This window comes from Astatotilapia calliptera, chromosome 2 (assembly GCF_900246225.1).
Source record: "Astatotilapia calliptera chromosome 2, fAstCal1.2, whole genome shotgun sequence".
In the NCBI taxonomy this organism is placed as follows: Eukaryota; Metazoa; Chordata; class Actinopteri; order Cichliformes; family Cichlidae; genus Astatotilapia; species Astatotilapia calliptera.
This window is the reverse complement of record NC_039303.1, coordinates 20382534-20398853: the sequence shown is the minus strand read 5'-3', so window position 1 is coordinate 20398853 and position 16320 is coordinate 20382534. Positions and strand designations below refer to the sequence as shown.

Sequence of the window (16320 nt, the reverse complement as noted above, 5' to 3'; positions counted from 1 at the left end):
GCACGCTGTTTTGTTTTGACGGGAGTGCGCAGGACGGAAGTTTGAACAGCAAGAGGCTAACGTCAGGATATCACGCTATAGCCGTTTTTGGCTCCTCTAAAATGGACATATTTGTCCTGAGGTGTTTTTTCCTGCTGGTCCTTCACACGTCGGCATATCCTGCTGCCGCGGGGAGAGGTAGGTGGGGTTTGGACTTCAGGTGTAATCTGATTGCTGCTAGCAAAACTTCATAGACTTTCTAATGACTGTAACTTGGTTAACTTATATTGGCTGTAATGAGTGCAGAATATTTATTGACTCAGTGGCTGGTGCTACTGTTGGCTGTTAGTTTAATTTAATTTACCAACTGAATGGCGCTTTGTTTGGTATGTTTTACGCGTCCAGCTTATTTTCAGGTTCAATTTTTAAGTTTCTGTTCTTGGATGTTTAAATGCGCTTACTTTAAGTTTACTAGAATAATGGTACACCCTCACATTAGTGTGACTCTTCCTGGAAACTGTGCCATAGCGCTCCGTGGCTGATTTGAGGGCTTGGAGAGAAAGTGAGTAATCTGTGATTGTGTTTGCTTTCAGAGAGGAAAAATGTCCTTTTCATCATGGCAGATGATTTGCGGACATCTCTGGGGTGCTATGGGGATCCGGTGGCTAAATCGCCCAACATTGACCAGCTGGCATCCAGAGGCCAAGTCTTTCTCAATGCCTTTGCGCAGGTCAGTTGCATTGTTCGTGTTAGCTGTGGTGAATTGAACTGCATTGCTTAACCTCAATGGCTCTCTCTTTTCCTCTCTCAGCAAGCTGTGTGCGGTCCCAGTCGGGTATCCATGTTAACCAGTCGGAGACCGGACACAACCAGGCTCTATGACTTCAACTCCTACTGGAGAGTCCATTCTGGAAACTACACGACTCTGCCACAGTACTTTAAATCTCAAGGGTACTTAACTATGTCTGTGGGCAAGGTGTTTCACCCAGGTAGGTTTAACCAGGTGCATTTTGAATAGAAATCCACAAAGAACTGCACATGCACCACTTTCCAGTAGAAAAGCTGTGAAAATAATTTTTTTTTCACTCTGTAGGCATTGCCTCCAACAATACTGACGACTATCCTTACAGCTGGTCCATCCCAGCCTATCACCCACCTTCATTCACATATGAGAAAAAAAAGGTACGACTTTCACCGTGTTGATTATAAAAGGAGCCTTTCAAATGGAGAGCCTGTTTCTCAATGTTAATGATCCTTTAGCACACCGTGATTCATCAGTTTCCGAGAGGTACCCCCTCAGGGAATAATTCACCTGTATCAGAATACACGCTACCAACCAGTTACCTCCTGGGCTACACATGCAGTGTCATGTCCCATTGTCCGGGCAGCTGGAGAAGTTTTAGCATTCCCAAGTGTGTTATTTACTTATTTTCAGTTGTCAACTTAAACCTGGAAATATCTAAAGTCTGTGTTGAGCACAGACCTTATTTCATCCATCTAACCAAAATTCCAGGGATCTAAATTGGTTTAGAAAAAAAGGAACTGGGAGTATAAAGTGCTAACTCATTTCCTTGTGACTCTTTTCTGTGGCAGAACTTTGATTCTATTTATGACTGAAAACTGTTTTCAACAAAACCTCTAAACGCATCATCTACACTGGGTATCAAACTGCTTCTAGCAGCTAAAGATGTTACTTAAAGTACAGCAGAGCCCAAAGACATTGGTACATAAGCAAGTCGATTCTGGAGTCTTTGTGGCCACAACACAACTTCAGATGTCACATAATTTTCATACAAACGTTGTTTCCAGATGTGTAAAGGGAAGGATGGGAAACTCCACGTCAACTTGCTCTGTGCTGTGAATGTGAGCGAGCAGCCTGGGGGAACCCTCCCTGACCTGGAGAGCACAGAGGAGGCGGTGAGGTTACTGAAGAGTCGAGTCAACGATGACGATCCTTTCTTCTTGGCTGTGGGTTTTCATAAGCCGCATATACCTTTTAGGATTCCACAGGTTTGTCACTTATTATCCATTCCTACTGTTCCTCTGGACTGCTTGAACTCTACTGTACATGTTGGTTAGCTACAGCAGTACAGTTACAAAGTATTGATATGACTTCCCGGTGACTCTCTTCTTCAGTCCAGTCACTTAATATTTGCAGGTTTCACATAACTCAGTTTCTGACTTGAACTAAGACTTTATAAGTCAGATGAATCCTCTTATATTAAGCACTGAGGAGTAGAGCTGCACCATTATGGCCAACATGATTATCCCCATTACTTTGATCTATATTGAGATCCTGAATATTTATTATGATTATTCTTATTATGATTCTGACAAATAGCACTTTTACAATGTTGCTGTGCTGCATTCCTGCTAATGTGCAAATGCTAAATTCAGTCAATCCCTGAAGGAAAATATAAATAAAAAAATTGCACAAAGTGAAATAAACAGGTCACTGCTTTCATTTTTGCACTGTGGTGCCGTCCTGGTGTTTAAACATGTTTCTAAATAAAGTTGCAAACGCACTCAGGCCGGGTGAAACAAATCTTTTGTTCTGTGAGTTGACAGCTTCCCTGAAGCCTTCAGATTCACCGTGTTTAGTGGACGTGATTGTGGCGGTGATTTCCGTTGGTCTTTGTGAGGTCGATGGAGTGACGAGCTGTGCGGCTTGTGTTTATGAACACAGCCATAAGCAACCACTGCACTGGTGGCAGTTTGATTGGTGTTTGTTGCTGTGTGTTACAGACGCAACTCTGCAGCTTTCTTTATGTGTGATTTGTTGTCTGTTAGTAACGCTTGCCCTAAATCTGAAGTATTTCCAAATGGTGGATAATGAGCCGCTGTGTGCAAGAATAGTCCCCGTCAGTGAACTCACTGAATGATGCGGTTTGATTGAAAGGCTCATTGTCCTTATAAAAACATGCACAATCATGTCAACTTTAATGTCAAGGATCAGATTTGAGTCTTTGCCTGCAGTCCACGGGTGAAACTGCAGTTCACTGAGCCTGAAGGAGATGCATCGGCTCAGGAGAAGCATGAAGCATGCCTGGTGTTTTTGACATTCACATGGTTGTGCACCATGAATTCTCCCTCGAGGGTCAGGCAATTCTGATCTAAGCTGTCAAAGGGAAAAGGTTTGTGCAGACGACCTGAACTGTAGCAACCTGCTGTTCAAACAAAGGCTCTCGCTGCTGTCCTTGACACAGTGAAGGAGCACGTCACAAATATGTTAGATATGGTCTGTAGCAGCAGGAGAGCTGGGAGTGCTGTATAGCTTCACGAGACGATAACCCTGAAGAAGATAAAGGGGACATCAGAAGCATTTTGAATAAGTGTGGAGCTTATTGATTGCACTTTATATCACTATTGTAGCTCTAACTTTGAATGAGTTGACAAAGATCAACATGATGTAGTGAACCTCGACTCAGAGCAGTGTTTTTAACAAGATAATACTAATTTTATTTCAGTTGCTTAATATTTTATTACTCTACTAGACTTGCTAAGTCTTGGAGTTTTGTAAGACCTGACTACAGAAAGCATTTAGTTGAATATTTCACTCATACTGACTGATTTATGAGTTTGCACAGTCCTGGAGTGAGCACTCAAAGTCTGATTGGCAGCACTGAAAAGAAACGTAACGACTGCTGATGGAATCTGGGTTATTCACACCACAAACAGTAACTCACTGATGGTATACTCTATGCAATTCAGTTAGTCCTCAGCCCCTCAGGGAACAGCCTGTCCTTAGCACAAAGGTGGCTCAGTGTGTGAAGAGTGGAAGATGTTGTTCTGCTGCTTAACAGTAATGTTCATTTGGACAAAAGAAGCCTATAAGAATATTGAAAACAATAAAGTACAACTGTAACGCAATAAAAACCAATGAGATCGATGTCTTGTGGTGGGTCAAAGGCCAGGGAGTGTCAGAAAACCCGAATCAGAAATAATTCTGAGATTTTTCCACAGGAATACCTGACCCTGTATCCTCTAGACCAAATGACTCTGGCCCCCGACCCAGATGTCCCTGAACGCCTTCCCACTGTGGCCTACAACCCCTGGACGGATATAAGGAAGAGAGAGGATGTGCAAAAACTCAACATTAGCTTCCCCTACGGCTCTATACCAAAAGACTTCCAGGTATGAACCAGCTGCTCTCAGCACCTCCAGTTTGGTTACCGTGGTTGTTCCTCCTGAAGCGAACAGCAACACTGTTTTTTTTTTTTTTTATTATCCTGTGTTCCAGCTGCGTATCCGTCAGCACTACTATGCTGCAGTGTCATATATGGATGCTCAAGTTGGTCGGCTGCTCAGTGCACTGGAAGAGCTGGGGCTGGCAGACAACACTATGGTGGTGTTCACCTCTGATCATGGTGAGGAGACGCGTAGCTGGATGAGATGTAGGCAGCTAATGTTAATCAGTTTGGTTTGTTTCTTTCTTTTTAAGCATTTAGAAAAATAAGTTGCTAAAATATCTTATCAGGTGTTCTGTGCAAATTAAACAAATGGTTTATTGAGCTTGTCATGTTTATCTTGCACCACCAGATGGCACTGTTGTAACAGCAAATTGTGCCATGATTTGTTCCCATAGGTTTTTTGTTTTTTTTCTACTCTCTCTACCCTCAGCTCTTTCTCTGCACCACTTACCTTTTTTGGTTTTTGTTTTTTTTCAGCTTTGTGACTGGAAAACTCTGTTCTCTTTTAATGTCTCATTCAGTTGAGAGCACTAGACTGAATCCTCTGTGTGACTGTTTGATGAATCACAGTCAAATGCCGTCATTTTCATGACTGGGACAAACATCAGTCAAATGTGTTGCCTTAAATGAAAAGTATTATTTGTATGACTGAGACTGATCAATTTCTTTGTCTCTGGTTTGCCCGAGTCTTAATGAACTGTGTGTTCCTGGGTTTCTGTTGCTGCAGGTTGGTCACTGGGTGAGCATGGTGAATGGGCTAAATACTCGAATTTTGATGTCGCAACACGCGTACCTCTGATCTTCTCTGTTCCTGGTGGCAATGAAGCTGGTACATCAACCTTCCCGTTTATAGACGTCTTAAGGGAATCTGTGCACAGCATCAAAAGTAAGACCCCCCCCCAAACAAAAGCATTTAATAATATGCTTGTTTAACATTAATACAGTCTTTGATTTCTATATAGAGCTTAAAAATGATTTACACAGGGATACACTTTGATATTTTGCCTCCAGAGAGCTTTTACTTCAAATGCAAGTGATGCAATAATCATGAAATTTAAGTGGAGGATATTTAGTAAATGGTAGTGGAGATCTTGACTGGCTTCGTTTTTAAGGCGTCTGTAATTGGGTGACTTTTATCTGTCTTAGGTGGCAAAGTCAGAAGTAGGGTGGTGGAGCTGGTGGATGTCTTTCCTACTGTGTCCTACCTGGCCGGCCTCGAAGTTCCCGTGCAGTGCCCTGACATTTCTTTCCAGGTATCAGGATATGAACCTCCAGTCTATGTTTCTAATCACAAGAACAAATTATAATCGGTCTGCAGCTTTGACCTGGTTACCTGCAAAACAGATGATATTCCCATCAGCCTCAAAGACCAGTGTGCTCGGGACAGCACCTTTGTGCTGTCAATGAGACTTTAGTTGGATATGAGCACCTGAAGTGTTCATGTCGAGCTAGATTTTTCTTCAAAGTGGAGAATACCACAGCTGGTAGAAGTTCCTGATGTCTAGAAGTCTTTAAAAAAAACAACCTCTGCGGTTTATTAAAACGGAAAATAAATTGATGCTGTGAATGTCTGCTTAATGCTAATATGTAGAGCAGGGCGATATGGCCAAAAATATTTATCACGATATATATTTGAAAATTTGCGATAACGATATAACCGACGATATAATTGATGCGAGACAAAATACAACTCCACAACATTACTAGCGCAAAAAGACAACCTTCCATTTATTTTCACTTAAACAAGAAGCTGGTTTTTATGTACATTAAAGCTTTATAAAAATGTAACAGTGCAAATGCAAATTGCTTGCTGAAAGTTTAACCAAAAGGCATTTCCAGTACAAATGGGCTGACATATCCTGAGCATAACCATGTATAATATCCACTGAAGTTAAAAAGAGGTGCTTTGCAACATTAAACTGCAGTGTGCAGTACGCATTTTTCGGACCATAAGGTGCACGGGATTATAAGGCACATTAAGCGAAACAAAGCAGTCAGATAAATCAAACTTTATTAAACTCATTCTTCTTGCTTCCTCCACTTCTGTACCATTGATTCCTTAATGTTGAATTCTCTGGCAGCTGATCTATTCCCATGTTGTTGCAGTATATTAATGACTAACCTCGTATTGTGGATTGATTATCTCAGTTGTTCTCCTGACTGAAGTTTGGTCCGTTTACAGCATCCTGCCATGCGATTGCATTTGTCTCTAACCATGAGGAACCTTCACGTTAACTTTTATAAGTGGAAAAGTGTTAGTGTTCGTCCTCCAGCTTCACTGTTTATGTTATGCTAACATAGCTGTGTCGCTAGCGATCACATAGCACATCATTATATACCAGCTAGCCAAACTTCAGTAACCCTACAAACGTCACTGCTGTTTAGTTTCCTGTCTTCATTTATGTTGCAAGTGATAGCAGAGCTGTACGTTTGATTTTTTTCAGAAATCTCTCAGTCAGAACATGCTATATCATGCTTAGGTAACTAGCGAAACTAGCGAGCTAACTTCCGCTAGCTTCCTGCTAACTTCTAACTCCGTTAAATGTAATAACTTTTGTTTTCATGGATGCCTGGAAGTTAAACTTTATAGTTACACCTGGTAAAGCAGCAATGCTGATCGTTTTATTAAAGATGAAAGAATTTAGACAGTTTTTAACTCTAAGTGATGCTGCAGTGTTGTTTGACCTGAAGCATACGGAGTTTAGGACCCAGATTACTCCCAGATTTAAGGGCATCTTAGTCCGACAAATACGACAATAACAACGGCTGCTTGCATGTTCTGCAAAAAAATGTGCTTTGTTGTGTATCTGACGGACAAACACCAAACCAGTTCCACATCACGGAAATTGCACCATTTTTACAAACCAATTCTGGTTCATCTGTTTCACTCAACAATCGGCCATGTGCGTATGAAAACAAAGGCACTGCGCATGCGCGTTTTACTCCCATTCTATCGCGATATTTCATTTTCCTATCGTTGCCTAACATTATACCGGTATTACCGTGAACGGTATAATATGGCCCAGCCCTACTAATATGTTACTATTGTTGGAGTAAGCGTGGCTGTAATCAGACAAACCTCTGCATCACTGCTGCAATAGAAAAACTCTGAACTCTGTTTTCTCCGGGTTGCAGCAGCTCCCTCTGCATAATCTGTAAATCTGTGCTTCTGCATTCATATCACTGAAATGGCCTCAGATTCTTCTCACCATTGTTGTTGCGCACTGCAAAAGTGACGGCGTTCCCACTCCCAGGCTGTACAGTTCGTCGGCACATATGCGAAACAGCTGAAATGGTTCACACGAGTCCATTAGCAGCCTCTCACCACGAACACGCCGGACTACTACAATCGGCTTTCATTGATCTTCAGACTGTGTTCATACTACACTCTCTGCCTAACGAGACCAGAAGAGAACTCCATCCATCTATCTTCTTAACTGCTTATCCACGCAGGGTTGCAGAAGCCTGGAGGCTTTCGGAGCTGACAGGGTGTGCCCTATCATTCGGATAGGTCGCCGTTCCATCTGGACTCTTAACACAGAGAGACAGATAATCAGGCAGCCAATTAAGAACCATGAGTGGGCCTAACATGCTCGTCTAAAGAGAAAGCACAGCACCTTCTCGGGACCTTCTAGTGGTGAAGCAGCTCTTTGCCTCCCACCGTACCTGAACTAATATCTGCAGCTTAAAGCATCATGTCATTGCGATCGGAGTTCAAATGATGTTGCGTTAATATGAGAAAGTAAACCAAACGAAGCCCAAAGATGGCAGGCATGAATGTGATCCAACTACACCCGACATCTACTCCCTTCACCTGTTTAGCCCGTTTTCTTGCCTTCAGGTGGAGTTGTGTACTGAAGGAGAAAACCGTGCCTACGCTGCGCCACAAGGGCGAAGCGAGAGGACTCCAGAAGATGTAGCTTTCAGCCAATATCCTCGCCCTGCTGATGCACCACAGGTAGGTAGTTTGTTTCAAAAAAGGGGGGGAAAAAGCTCTCATTAGCCAGCTAAGGTTAACTCATTAGTTTTGTATCAGTGTGGAAGTAATTGCAGAGCAGAAGGCAGGCATGTTATTAATACAGACGTGTCTTGATGCTGCTTTAATAAGTTGATTATGAATTTGTAGTTAAATGTCTGAATTTGCAGAGGTCAGCCACTGACGTGCGCGTGCGTGTGTGTGTGCGTGTGCGTGTGTGTGCGTGTGTGTGTGCGTGTGTGCGTGTGTGTGTGCGTGTGTGCGTGTGTGTGTGCGTGTACGCGCGTGTGTGTGCGTGTGTGTGCGTGTGTGTGTGTGTGTGTGTGCGCGCGCGCGCGCGCGTGTGTGTGTGCTGGAGCCGCCATCAAGCACAGTCGTTGTATTAAAGTATCCAGGCCAGTGCTGCTCCTGCTGTAGGTTAATCTCTGTATGCAGGAGTTTGGCAGTCTGTCTGCAGCTGGCTCGCAGTTTGAGCTGGCAGCTGCAGATCTGACAGCGCTGCATGACATTTCTCCAGCTCAAAGATGCTTTAAACTCCAAATTCTTCCCTTAGGAGAACTCTGACCTCCCTGACCTCAAAGACATAAAGATCATGGGTTACTCTCTGCGCACCTGGGACTACAGGTACACTCTGTGGCTGGGCTTCAATCCCAAAACATTTCAGGTAGGTAACCACAAACTCATCCCGCATAACGGTCGTCTTCCTTTCATCAGCATCGGTCTCTGTATTCTCCCCCAAGTGAGCGCGTTAGGCTCAGCCTGGGGAGTTGAACGTGATGGATCCATCCATCTTGTCTCACAATATGTTGGAGACGGAGAGAAGCAGATTAAATTTGTCTGTATCATCCATCCCGCTCTCCATCCAGGTGAATGTGTCTGACGTCCATGCTGGGGAGTTGTACATGTCAGCAGATGACCCCGGTCAGGACAAGAACATCTTCAGTAACTCTGATTACAGTGAGATAATGAGGAAGACTGCCAGCCTTCCTCAGGTAAGTTGGGTTTTATAGACGTTTCTCCTCTTAGACATTCATTTACTCACTTCCTGACCCGTGGTTGTCGTCCAGACTGTCGGTTTGCAGATGAGAATGAAGCTGGAGTTCCACTACTTCACAGCGGGGATGAAAACGAGCAGAGGGAAGCCATGAGGACAGGAACTAAGCACAACAGATGGGGACGAGTAAAAAGGGACGATGGAGTGAAAGGGGAAAAAGGCTTGAACATGTAATTTGTGTGCACTTGGTTCTTCAGACTGATGTTTGTGCTTGAGAAATCATTGGTAGGCAGGTCTCATGCTTTGACTTGGAAAACATTTCAGAGCAGAATAGTTTGACGCTAACAAAAAGAAACGCGCCTGTTTGCAGAAACTTGTAATTCATACATGATATGAATGCAGATACTTTATTTTAACCAAGCGCACCATATTTGTGTTACCAGTTAACGCCAGAGCTGGCTTGGTTAGTAAGGCACATCCTTACATGATTCACTGATACGTGTGGTTGGAGGAAAACTGGGCTTAGAACAAAATGTACTCTGTGGAGAAATGAACATTTGACTCAAAGCTGCAGTTTGAAGCCTTAATGAAATGTCACCGTGTGAGTCACGTTAGGATTGAACCACCATACTGTGGGCAGAAGCAGGGACACCGGTTACCAAACCTTTTTTTTTCTTTTTTTTTTTTCTCTTTTTTGGTATCAGCGTGTGAACATGTTTTGTTTTCTTTTTATTTAAAGTTGGGCATTTTAACACGAGAATCTGTGGCAACAGACACAACCTTTGGAGCCGGCCACAAGTGCATTTTTGGTATTTGCTTGTTTGCTTCATTTCCCCCCCATACAGTTGTGTAGAGGAATTGTAACCTTTGGAGCTCGAGCTGACTTATAGTCTCCATACTAAGAGTGTCCCGGTTATTCAATCCAACTCTATTTTCCCTGAAAAAACTAAAGCAAACCATCATTCCTTGAACACGTCCCATTAAACCCACAGGTGTCTGTGCAGGTGGACCACTGACGGGTTTCTGTGGAAATCTCCACCTCAGACTAGATAAACGTGGCATCTGGAAGTCTTTTCATTTAAAGGAATATTGAGGAAACTTGCAGAACTCCTTTTAATCAATGTTGACACTCATGTTTGACTTCAGTGTACTGGTAAACTGCTTTAAGGAGAAGTCTCTCAGAATAGCAGCCGATAGGGACTTTTGTACTGTAGTGTTAAACAATATGACATTTCTATTTGCACTTGATGTTACTTGCAGCTATTTGCCCCCCCCCCCCTCTCGTAAACAGTCAGTTCAGATCAATTCAGAGACCTGGAATGAAGGGAGTAAAAGCCACCCATAATTAAATGCAAATGAAACAGACTGTAGCTACATTTACTGTGGTTCCAGTGCGTGAACACTCGGTGCCGTGATAATTTAGAAGAAAGCAATTTCAGCTTGAACTTCAGGTCCAACAATGAATGGAAGGGATTTGCTCTGTCGACTTGTATTGTTGGCTGCACCGGCGTCATGTTAATGAGATCTAAATGAATCTTTTATCATCAGCTGGCTTCTGACAGGAGTGAGGATGTGGAAGAAATCTTAAGGTGGTTGCAGTGATTCGTCTGTCCTGGTTTCCTGTGTGCAGTAACGCGCCAAATCTCAGGAACCGTAATAATCTGTCAGTCCAGACTCTCATTAGCATTAGAGCATCCTGAACAGTTCTTTCTGACGGGGGGGGCACAGGATTAACCAGATTTCAGGTTTTGCAAGAACACACTGTGTGTATATTTGTCTGTTTTGATTATTAAAAATAAGAATAAAAAAAATTTGTTTTGCATGAGAATTAAGTTTGTGATCACAGCTCCTGTGTGCGTTTGTCCTGCAGAAACACTTTGCTGCCTGTCCACGCGGCCCGCTGCTCTGTAATGCGTTTTGTGTTCACTCACAGCTGAAGTGTAAAGCTGCAGGGTAGTGAAGCAGCTCCTCGGGGACCTCGCCAGTCTATTCTGTGTGCTCGCTTTCTTTACAGAATGAACGCTGCTCTCTGGCACTGGGGTTTTGTTGTGGCTTTTTTTTTTTTTTTTTTTTTTTTTTTTTGCTTGAGCCAAACATCTAACTTGTGTGTGATGCCACCGAGTCGATCTGTCTGCGTGACACAAACTGTTAAAAGCCTTGTAATTGTGTTTTGAGATATCGTGTGAATTCAGTCCCAGACTCTTTTCTTTTTTTTTTTTCCTTTTTTTTCCCTGCAGTTTTCAATTTTCAAGCAATCATGCAGAACAATTTGTGGAACTCGATTTGAAGTGAAGTCTGTACGCCACACATGAAAATCAAAAAACTCTGCAAAGAAGGCCAGGAAGGCACTTCACATGTATCCCCTGCCAATTTCACACATGCTCTGATCATTTCCACTCCTTTTCATTTCATTTACTTCTCTTCATACCTGGTGAGTGTAATTTTTTTTTTTTTTTTTTTTTTTTTTTTTTTTCTCCATTATATGCACCTCCATCTGATCACCTGTTGAATGATAGTTAATTGTTGCACTCTGAGCACTTTTGTTTCCCATATCAATGAGTCTGATTTTTGGTGCCTCGCTCAGCAGCAGCTCACTATCCACTCTCCACTATGACGAGGTTCACGCTCATACTCGTAAGAATTAGGTGTGAGTGAGAGCAGCTGCAACTGCTCTCCTCCACTCTTTGTATTCATCACAGCTCATATTTCTGCCTCAGCGGTTTTATCAGATCAATATTTATCATCACAAGCGGTGATCTCTGACCACCATCAAATTGATCTAATGGCAGTTACACTGTTTACCTGGTGCTTTGTTTTGGTATTTTTCCTCTACCTCTCCCGCTGCCCTCATTCCCTCTCACTCCATCTTACCTGCTCCTTCTCTCCAATCCACTCAGTCTTTGTCTCGCTCTCATCGTCTATCATTATGTTTCATACGCTGGTAATCGCATCACCGCTACGGGCTCGTATTTTGGCAGGTCACACTGCCTTTCTGTTAACGGTGGCGACATGCACAATTACATTAGCGAGAGGGAGAGGTGTGCACGCGTGCAGAAAGCGCTTAGCTCAGCTGCATTAAGACAAGAGTTCGTCTCAAGGGTGTGTGAATGAATCCAGGAACGGTAAACAAACTGTACTGTACTCAATCTCCCAATTACATGATGAAGTGGGCCTGAAGAGTACTTTGTCAGAGGAGCTGTTTTTCAGAACTGCCTGCTAATTAGCTGCTCTGCTGCTGCATGCAATACTGCAATTAAAACTGACTGCAGAGTCACTTACATGTTGGTCCTTTAGTGGTCAGTACCACTGCTAATGACACTGTTCACCCGTCACCTGTACAGTAATGTGAAGCCATTAAATATGTGGAAAAGAAACAGGAGCAAAATGTTTTGCCTCTGTTCATATCGAAGATTAATTTTAAATAAATCACAACACCCTTTGTGGCACTTTAATATTTTTGATGTTGGATTGTTTGGTGTTTTAACACGTATAAGGTGCTGTATGTGTTAGTGTGTATATCTTCCAACAAATTTATGCATTCTCTTGTGCTTAATTTGTCCATTTAAAAACACACAGGAGCAGGTTTCCGATAGCTGCCACGCTGCGCCGCCATCTTGAATACAATGGCTGAGAAAGACGTCGCCTAATTGCATTTTATGTAATCTAGAGAACGACCACATCTGTAGCGTGGCTCATAAGTTACTTTTACATCAAAGATCACAAATAGATGAATACTCTGCTATAACCAGAGATGGGCAGTAACGGGCTACTGTAATCGGATTGCTTTTTTTTTTTTTTTTTTCAAGTAATGAGTAATGTAAGGGATTACTATTGTAAAAGAAGTAATTGGATTACTGTTACGCTGCGTACTTAAAGTGTGGACGTAATCACATTACTTTGAGTTTGAATCTGTAAAAAGTGACAAAAACATTAGCGTCAGCTGTTCACTCTGCGTGGGAAGAAAACTTCTTTCTACAGCGAAAAGTTAAACTTCTAATCTGAGCGAGCACGCTGCCACGGGAACGTGACATTCACAGAGAAACCCCCGGATCCCCCCCACTGACATGACCGGTGTGGGCAAACCTCCACCCGTCCCACTCCTGCTAAACAGGTGACAATAGATTTAAGAGCTGCTGAGTCTTTGATTTTATTTATTTCTGCTGTTTTTTACTTTCATCTATTTGAAAGAGTTTAAACACAAAACATTATTTTATATGCTGGAATATGCAGAAAGTAGATTTAAGTGTTAAACAATTTCATCAAGTCAAAGACTTGCATATTTAATTTTTGCTTGATACAATGTGCATAAAGTTAAAAGATTAAAACTAAAAACTGTTTTAAAAGATACTTTTCCATTTGTTTCAATTTTATATGATGGGTTATGCATAAAAATTAGAATTGGGCTGAAAGGTGTTGCTTTATTATGTATTCAGGTTGTGCATCATGTTTTTGAAAATTAACTCCTTAATTTTGAAAATAAGTCATCAGTAAAGTAATGGGATTACTTTTTGGAGAAGTAATTAGTTACTAATTACTTTTTCAAATAACTTGACTAACACTGGCTATAATTTTATCATAATTATTATGTCTAATTATAATTTATTATACTCATATTGTATATAGCATTTGTATTCTATTTTATTCAATTGTGTATATAGTATTTTATTTTTATTTTATTCTATTCTGTTGTGTACAGTATCTTATGGATATATTATTCCAGTGGGGTTTTTTTTGGGTTTTTTTTTTCTCCTAATTTTTCTATGCAACTTTGCACTGTCCACTGTTGTAACAAAACAAATTTCCCACGTGTGGGACTAATAAAGGTTATCTTGTCTTATAACACACAAAAGTGTGTGCAAATAGCAGCTAGCTATATGCTAATGTTATGCTAGGCTAAAGTGTCCTAAAACCTTTCACGTCCCGCCTGATAAACGGCTTCATTACATATTCACTTTGTATGAGAGTTTGTTCACTAAGTGTAAAACAGTGTTAGATGCACTTCAAAGACTAGTGTTGGCTTAGAGAAGCTAATAAAAACTAACAGAGACAGAAACGGCAGCGCCTACTGACAAGATATCTGCGACAACTCACCTCAGTATCACAAGTTTTACAGCCTGGTCCAGAGTAAGAGAGGCGGACACACAGTATATTGATAACTGAGGTAAATAGCAGACTGACGGCCTGCACTCACTACAGGTGAATGGTGGCCGGAGTTATTTGTCCCACAGTGGCCACTGTAGCTGGGATTATACACTTGAATTGGGAGCGGTAAGAAAACAGAATGCAGGTAACAGCAAAAAAAACTGCAGTTTTTGGGCATCTACCATTAGGCAAACTTTTCAGCCCTGTTGAGCAAGCTAAAATTTGCATCAGGATAACTAAACAGAGCTGCACTACCTTTTAAATATGGCAGGGTTTATATAGACCAGCGGTCCCCAATCGCGGACCAGTACCGGGCCGCAAGATTTGAGGATTTGGTGTGAAATTTATGGTTTACAGGGTTTTGTTGGGTTTTTTTTGTCGGGTTTTTATAGTTAGTTTTTATCATTTTTATCGTTAACTCTGTTTCCCTGGGTATTTTCCCTGTGTGGTTTTTTTGGTATCGGTACTTGTTTTATTTTGTTGTATTTATCCGCAACACCTTAAAGGCTACTACTTCTCTGTTTGTATTTCAGGGTTTAAAACATTTCTAACATGCAATGTGAGACTTTAACCGGTTTTCCGAAGATCTCTTCAGACCAGAGTAAGTAAACAGTTGCAATGTAACGAACACTTTCACCAAGGAAACTGGGGTCTGCAGGACAAGCACTTTAAATGTGGTTTCTTGTTCAGTTGTTCTTGAGATAAGTAACCTGAATGAATATTGCCTGAAATCTTATATTGTTGATTTTAGACTCACAAAATATTATAGCTGTGTAAAGTAATAAAGCGAAATTCTTTCTTGACATTCCACTTATTTGGGGCTTTTGGTCAATTAAAATGCACACTGTCGTCATTAAAATAAACAAAGCATTATCCTGGACCACAGCCTTTCCTGACCCTGAACGCAGACATCTGCATGGAGCATTGCGGAAGCAGCTGATTAGAAGTTGGACAAGATGCAATATGTTGCCTGTCAGTGTGAAACTAGTTTAATCAGGAGTCATTCAATTACAGCTGACGAGCTCTTACCTCGTTAGCGCCTCTGGAGCTGCGAACCACAGAGCTAAATAGAAAAACTCTCAGTTTTAACAAAATCACTTGGCAAAGAATGAGGGGGAGGGGCGGCCTATTAAAACTGCCACTCTGCAGATTGAGACGGAGGGAATGGATTAGTGAGTGGGTTTCTGTAATGAAACTGAATGGCTGTAATCAGCTCTTTGGTGGTGACTGGTTGGTGGCTTTAACAAAAAGGGAAAAATATATTTTGAGTAAGATGTTAGAGCAATGTCAGACTTGTTTGGAACATGAAATCAATAAATATGAGAGAACAAAAGAATTCAAGATGTTATATCAGTGATTCAGGAATGCAGCAGGAGTTTGTTCATTTATGGTATTGAAAAAGATGAAACTTATGTTTTGATAGCACAAAAGCTACTTTCTTCTCTCTTGATTGGGGTTAGGGTGGGTGGGTAGGGCTGCCTTTTGTCACCGATTCTGTTCATAATTTTTATGAACAGCATTTCTAGGCATAGCCAAGTGGCGGAAGGCTTTCACTTGTTTGGTCTCAGAATCTCATCTCTGCTTTTCGCGGATGATGTGGCTCTGTTGGCTTCTTTGGGTGATGGCCTCCAGCTCACACTGGAACAGTTTGCAGCTGAGTGTGAAGTGGTGGGAGAATCAGCATCTTCAAATCGGAGGTCATGGTCCTCAGCGGGAAAAGGGTGGAGTGCCCACTCTGGTTCAGGGACCAGTTCATGCCCCAAGTGGAAGAGTTTAAGTATCTCGGAGTCTTGTTCTCCAGTGACGGGAGAAGGTCTGTTGTGGTGAAGAGAAAACTGAGTGTAAAAGCAAAGCTCTCAATTTAACGGTCTATCTACGTCCCTACCCTCACCTATGGTCACAAGTGATTGCGGATACAAGCGCCGGAAATAGGCTTCCTCCGAAGGGTGGGTCCCTTAGAGTTAGGGTGAGAAGTTCAACCATCCGGAAGGGGCTCGGATTACTGTGGAGAGTCCTCCACATCGAAAGGAGCCAGTTGA

The 16320-nt window shown here is 42.0% G+C and overlaps 1 protein-coding gene across 1 annotated transcript; it reads left to right on the top strand.

The window, feature by feature from the left end:
• The first annotated feature begins 7 nt into the window (after window positions 1-7).
• Window positions 8-9851, top strand: ids (iduronate 2-sulfatase). The gene is made up of 13 exons (XM_026186578.1): window positions 8-177; window positions 573-709; window positions 791-968; window positions 1073-1161; window positions 1789-1989; window positions 3943-4113; window positions 4220-4346; window positions 4897-5055; window positions 5316-5422; window positions 8011-8127; window positions 8699-8809; window positions 9012-9137; window positions 9213-9851. Exons 1-13 carry the CDS (start codon window positions 102-104, stop codon window positions 9291-9293), a joined length of 1680 nt encoding a protein of 559 aa, XP_026042363.1. The 5' UTR covers window positions 8-101; the 3' UTR covers window positions 9294-9851.
• The last annotated feature ends 6469 nt before the right edge of the window (window positions 9852-16320 follow it).

Bases quoted from the DNA above. Each gene is read 5' to 3' on its own strand.
- ids (XM_026186578.1), top strand. From the start codon at position 102: ATGGACATATTTGTCCTGAGGTGTTTTTTCCTGCTGGTCCTTCACACG. The intron at 4,347-4,896 runs GTGAGGAGACGC...CTGTTGCTGCAG, and splicing joins GGTGTTCACCTCTGATCATG to GTTGGTCACTGGGTGAGCAT. The intron at 9,138-9,212 runs GTAAGTTGGGTT...GTTGTCGTCCAG, and splicing joins AGACTGCCAGCCTTCCTCAG to ACTGTCGGTTTGCAGATGAG.